The 6,802-nt window shown below is 45.1% G+C and overlaps 1 protein-coding gene across 1 annotated transcript in view; it reads left to right on the top strand.

Annotated features, from left to right (window-relative positions):
* Positions 1-6,681: 6,681 nt before the first annotated feature.
* The window catches only part of PDLIM4 (PDZ and LIM domain 4), a 28,413-nt gene continuing 28,292 nt past the window's right edge, over positions 6,682-6,802 (top strand). Inside the window, exon 1 of the mRNA XM_010579189.1 lies at positions 6,682-6,774. Coding sequence (XP_010577491.1) covers positions 6,682-6,774 — 93 coding nt within the window. The remainder of the gene's footprint in view (positions 6,775-6,802) is intronic.

Here is a 6,802-nt window from a genome sequence, read left to right as displayed (position 1 = left end):
TCTGGTGGCCCAGCAGCGGGATGGCCCCGGCGGTGGCAGGATCCCCACTTGCCCGCTTCACGCTCTCCGGGCTCGTCACGGGGTTAGTCTTCATCTGGGGATTAAAGGCTGGGAGTAAGATTAGACCCGAGCTAACGGGCGCTTGCTCGTTTGCTCTGCCGCTTGAGATGGAAAGTGGAACTGAGAATGGGGTGAACACGGAGCCAGTTCATTTTTCAGCAAAATTGCTAGGGAGCAGGGAATATAAAAAGACTGTGTTTTGTCTGTAAACAGTACGACAGAACATTTTGTGAGTTTTCCGTGAGCCCCGACGAGCTGTCTCGTCCTTCTCCACAGCCTTCCTTGAAGTTGCCCTTCATCAGGAACAGGCTGCTGCTGTGCTCCAACACGAGCCGACCACGCCGTGTCATTGCTTCCCAGTATTCCCCCTCAGAAATCCATCCGCTGGCTCTTATCTTGTGTTTAGTCTGCATCGTCTGTGAGGTAGGGATTTATCCTTGCTGTTCAGTGGGTTGGAAAACCCCAGCCGTACGAAGTTCTGGTATATGACTGGTAGTCTGATGAGCAAGGATTAGAATAATGTGTAAAAATTGTCTCCTTAATGTTTGCCAGAGCAGAAGAATAAACTGCATTTTGGGTCAGGCCCTGCTGCTTTTCACCCTCTGAACACATCTTGCCAAAAAAAAGGATTTACCTTGGTCCTTACTGTGAATCTGCACCTGCTGCACAGTATTCAAAGGAATCAAAGACAGAACTGACCGTGCACAGTACAGCTTCTTGCATACAGTTTTCTCCGCAGCAATCCTACAAAGCTAGAAAGCCTTGGGAGGCAGCAGTCTGCTCCACCTGAAGGTGATTACAGAAGAAGAAATTCTACTGGACCAATTTCTTTCATTATCCTAATGATTTCTATCACAGCTGGAATTTTCTCTGTGGGATGCTTAGATCCACAAGATACATTTTTTTTAGAAATGATTTAGACAAACAAATAAATTAACTAGAATTCAAAATGACAGCCCCCAACACTTGGGCATCCGCCAAGGAACTTTCAAAAGCCAAAATAATAACTCAGATCTGAGACATCCTGCAAAGCCTATAAATTAAGTAATCCTTTGGAAACCTGCAGTTAAATCTGCCACAGGGTTGAGATTTGCCTGGACTTAATCCAAATAATGAGTTTCAAAATTAACTGTTTTCACAGGATGTTGGGGTTTGGGATGTTTGGGATTTTTTTAACTATTAAGTAAAGAAATAAACTGAAACCCTTAAGAATCTGTTGTACGTGAATCCCATCGGGTTAGGAAGGCACCAGAAAGGACTCATTTAGGCAATGGAAAATAAGATGAAACTGTTGAGGACTACTGATTGATGTAAGAAAGGAAAAGATGTTATACTCTGAGAAACACTGGCTACCGGGAGGGAAAATTGCACAAATGCCATGAAACATTGCTTGGAGTCTTTACTCCCACAAGAATTTTGAATTCATGTGATCAGCATTGTTTTCAGGGACCATTTCCAATCACAAATACTAAGAGGAACAACCAGCATTAGAACCTACAAATGACCGTTTGCAACCAATAAGTTTCAAATACAAACCATGAGCCACTGAATCTGAAACCCAACGCACAAGCTCACATCTAGTTTGGTGCTTAGAGCTACTTTTAAATATCAAATGTCTGTATTAAACTGTTTACAAATGGTCTAAAGGGGCGTTATTGATTGTTCCACTCTGCAGCCAAGGAACTATCTTAGATTCCCACCTCCATTTAAAAATTAAATATGGATGCTTTTATGGATTAAAAAGGGCATCCCATGAAACATACATGTACATTAGTTTAAAATATTTCCAACAGCAGCTACACTGAAAGAGAAAGATCTTGTGCCTTGGGTAACCCCTGTGAGTTGAAACAGAGGGGCTGTAAAAATATTTTCCTTACCTTAATGATAGAAGTATTTAAACTCTCAGGTGATAAAATTAACTGGAGTTTGGAATTTTACATTTGCTATGTTAGACGTCAGTGCAATAAAAGCTCTTTCAGAGAGGTCATCCGCCTGGAACCTCTGGGTAAATGAGCTGCAAGAAGTATTTCTGAACTTGACAAATGTTACTTCAGAACAAACTTTTCATCAGATATGAGTTTGCTACTTCAATGAGCAGTATGGGGAGTTGCACTTTCTGTTGTAGGAAGGAAGGATGTCTTTGGGCTGGTTAGTCACGAGTCCTCTCTGCCACCCGGCTGCCTTGCTCCACGTCCCCTCGTGCTTGTAGCTGCTCCGTGCCTAGCTCCGGCACACGGTCCGGCTCGGGGGGACGTCCAAGGATTCGGGCGGCAGGACAAGGACCAGGGGAGGGGAACGGGCATCGCGTGGGCTCCGCTGAGAACTGACTGTTGATAAAGGTCATCTCTGCGTTGCACGAATATGAGGAGAGGCGTCTTTGTAATATAAACGTATTACAGACCTCTCTTCACCCAAAGGCGTGTGAATGCAACAGAAGTTCAGTTAATACTTTTCACAAGAGCTTTCTATGTGAAGTATGGACCTGCCAAATGAACCCTTATTAAAACTTTTTTTGCAGTTTAATCATTTGTACTAGTACCAAATAATCACCTTCCCACACTTCAGATGCCCTTTTAATCTATGTCTTCAGCCAAAAAATGTCTGACTGCTAACTTCATCTTTAGATGCCATTCCATCAATGTACTGGATTAGTGTTTCCAAATGTGCCCTTTCTAGAAGGTAAATTAGGCATGACTGATGGATGAGTGAAAACTGTAATTCCCAGCACATTCCCAGTTACAGGTCACATATCCTGTTGAACAGTTAATCGTGCAGTGAAACATATTCCAGCTAGAAATGGAGAGATAGCTGGCGTACCTACTGGATAACAGAGGTGCCAGCAGTCATGCTGGGGACTCCACTAACATTTGGGTGATTCTACAAGAAGATGCCGCTGGTTTAGGGGAGTCATAAGTGCCACATGAATGTAAGGAAGCCACTTCAAAACCCAAGCTGTGCCCAACAGGAGTAAAGCAGAAAGTGCTGAGCATCTTGTAAAGTTGAGCTGTACGTAATCAAGAGAGATGCCCCTGCTCCAGCAAGCAGAGTTATATGGACAGAGATTTTTAGGCTCTCACATTTAAAAAAAATAATCCATCTATAGAGAGGCTGAATTCTACCTTAAACTCTGAAAAACAGAGAAGCTTTATCTTAGCAAGCCTTTTGCAGACCTCTCTGACAAATGTAGTCATTTATTGAACTTACAAGGTTTATCAGGTATTTTTTCACAGTTTGAAAATAAAATCTTTCATGAAGGGCCAGAGGGCAGTGCAAAGAGGACAGCAATTTATCATGGACTCATAATCAAATTGTGTCTATCAAGCAATTTATGAATGACTAACTTCTATCCTAATAAGAAGGAAAACACTGAAGAAAATATTCATAACCCACACATCAACTTGTCACCCTGATCTGAAAATATCAGAGAATCTCATTTCTACTTCCACTAGATCCAGCCTGCTGCTATAGAGGACTCTTGACTAACTTCAGCCTCCTGAAACCGCTTGAAGAAACAGCCGTAGTTCAGAAGAAGGCAATTTGTAGAGCAAGAAAGTCTCCTGACCTGGAGAAGAACTATCAAGCCATAACAATGCTTGAAATCACTCTCATATGGGCAGATGTTCACAAACTGCGTTGGGGAGGGTCATTACCGGGCCTGCCAGATAAGCACGGGACCTCTGCTAGAGGCTGGGAGGGTGGCAAATGGAAAACCTGAATGCTCATTCAAAATGGGACACAAAGCTGAATATCCGTAGTTTACTCAGTCGGTCTGTGATAACAAAGGAAGGAAACCCAGAGTGTCACCAGCAGCAAAGGAGAGCCAGAATGGAATATTCAAAAAAGAAACAAAGAGGTGATAAGACTTTGGGGTGGAAAAATACTGGAAACAAACCCCGAGGAAAATATTGGGGGAAAAAAGATAAAGTGAATGGAGTGATGAGATGGAATTCATGAACATGTTTGACCTCTCTTTTGAATAATGTGTGGTCTTTGTTAAAACTCGCTATAGGGTTTCAGCACTCGGCAGAAGAATGAGCATGTTGGAGATACTGTGTTTTAGCTGGGTGTTAAGGCCTGCTCCTACAGCAAGGTTCATATCACCTTCTCTTGGTTCTGTTAATTTCTCATCCAGAAGTAGAGGTCCCATTAGTTTTTGGAAATGACTTGAAATACAATTTAAAAATTCTCAAGTTATCAAAGACAAAACCAGAAATCTGAGCCCACTTTGGCTGATTGAAGTGAGAGTACATCTGGGTCCTTTGCAGGCTGCAAAACTGTTGGCTTTGCTCGAAGAAAGCACATGTGAAAAGGTGTGTGAGCACCGGAAAGAAAATGAGGCACCTGTGAAAATGTGGAGTTCTTTAGCTAATGCTCTCATTCCCCAAATCCTGGGAAAAAAACATCTATCACTGATAGAGGGGTGCCCAGTTAATTCCTGATGCAGTTCTGAAACCTGAGGGCTGCTCTACACATGGACACTTTCCATCAGGAGCGATTCAACTGCAGATACTTTTATTCAGAGGAAAACTGCCTCTACTTCAGCTCAGTTTAATGTATTTTGGAATACAGTCTCATTTGGAATAAGCACACCCACAAGTTTGTACCAATTTGGCTAATTCTAATTGTATTTTACTTGGGTTAAGTTTTCGACAAGCTTTAAGTGACATGAGGGGTAACCTAGGCTGACCATTCAAAAGGCCTTGAAGAGAAAGTGCCTCGGAGCCAGCAGCTTTCCCATCAGCTTTTGAAATGAATACTTTAATAGTGGGGATTTCTGTGTTTTGATCATCTATTTCCTACACCCGTGAATTACTTTGAAAACGCTGATGGTTTGCTGCACGGCAGAGCCTGCCACTCACAGCCTGGGTGCAATTTAGAAACCACCCCGGTAATGAAGCCCCGATGAATGCCAGTGGAAAATGTTTGACTCCACAGAACTGCAGTCTCCATTTTTTTCTCTGCTCTTTTCCTTTTCTCTGTTTTTATTGTTGCTGCTTTCCAGAAAACTTAGTTTCTTTTACAGAAAGGATTTTTTTCTTTTCCCTCCTAAGAGGAAGGAGATGCCAGTGCCGACACACCGCATTTGTGCACATCTTTAACTCAGTCCTCCTCGTCACTGAACAGCGAGAGCAGGAGAGGTGGGACATAAACTAGTCCTCCAGCTCTCTGGAAGACAAATTTTGGTGTTCAGCTGGGTGGATTTTCTAATGCAAGCAGGGAAACCTCAGGCCAGCCTACTCCCAGACTTCTGCAGCCTCGGTGATATCATACAGGAATGAGGAGGTATGATTCATCACCAGTTGCACAGACAAAAGTCAGTTTTTATGGCCTCTCTCGATGGAGACACGGGCTCACGTGGAACAAAGAGTACGGGCGAGAGCTCTGCTGGTACCAGCTGCAGCTGAACTGCTCCTCTGTAGGCACCTTTCTAGCAAAGCAAACAAAGTTTATTGTGTTTCGGGTTCGTAACACAGTGCGCTCACTGTATTCACGTTGCTAAATCCAAAGGCTGCAGCATGGCTCGGGAGCGTGTATAAAAGGCTCAGCTCCCACCCCTGTCCCAGACCAAAGGCTCCCGGATAACACGGGCACGGCAGTGAGACGGTCACACCAGCCTTCCCGTGTCACGAGCGAACGTGTCCAAAAAGACTTTGCAGCAAATAGCACACAAATCAAATTCACAGAAACCGGGCAACAAGAAGGTACTTGATGAAACTGGACTTTTCAAACAATGAATCCTTTGTTAGGTCCTTTTTTGAAGTGGGATATTCTGGGCCAGCCCTTTCCAGGCAGAGAGGGAGGTTTACAGGCATTTTGAGATTTGCTTTCAGCTTTCGGGGGAGATGCTGAGCAGCTGACCACCCATCCCACCTCCAAGCTACTGCTGCGTCCCTACAAGCCATCACATTAAACACCCTCTGCAGCGCGGACATCTTCTGGGTTCTCCGACGGTCACCGATTCAGCCGTACCGCCGGGAAGCAGGGATGCTCTGCGGTACCTGGTGCCGCCCCAGAGACCCCTGCAAGACACCCCCCTAAAGATGCTGGGGCGCATTGGCCAAGCGATTCCCAAACTGCTTGAAAACCATCTTGATTATTTTCTTGGAGCTTTCTCTTTTGACCAAGCACTACCCATGAAGGATCCCCAAACTGCTTGAAACCCAACCGGATTATTTTCCTGGAGCTTTATATTTTGACCAAGCGCTGCCCATGAAGGATCCCCAAACTACTTGAAACTGCTTATTCTCTGGAAATTTTCTCTTTTCTCCTCCAACATACCGCTTGCGCTGAACCAAACGGTTGGTGACGACGTGTTGACCGGCCTCTGACATCATTTGCGAGGCGCGGTAAGCGGAGGCTTGGATGTCACCGAACGCGATACAACTTAACTTTACTAGTGGGAGCAGTCGCTTTGAAAATCCCTAGTAAAAAGGGTCAGGGAGCTAAAACTCCCCTCTCCACAACATCCCCCCTCCCTCCTCTAACGAGGGGTGGGACGGATCGATCCCGCCTCCCCGCCACGCCCCTTTGGGGCGGGGCGGGGAGGCGGGATCGATCCGTCCCGGTAATTAGGAGAAGCGCGAAGTGGCTCGATCGAGCAGAGCGCTTTCTACCGTCGTTATGTCCCATTCGGTGGTCCTGCGTGGTCCTTCGCCGTGGGGTTTTCGCTTGGTGGGCGGGAAAGATTTCAGTGCTCCGCTGACCATCTCCAGGGTGAGCTGGGGGGGGCAGAAAAATTGGG

Source organism: Haliaeetus leucocephalus, unplaced genomic scaffold, assembly GCF_000737465.1.
Source record: "Haliaeetus leucocephalus isolate CR32 unplaced genomic scaffold, Haliaeetus_leucocephalus-4.0 Scaffold656, whole genome shotgun sequence".
In the NCBI taxonomy this organism is placed as follows: domain Eukaryota; kingdom Metazoa; phylum Chordata; class Aves; order Accipitriformes; family Accipitridae; genus Haliaeetus; species Haliaeetus leucocephalus.
The sequence above is the reverse complement of the archived record's forward strand: the minus strand, read 5'-3'. Positions and strand labels throughout refer to the sequence as shown.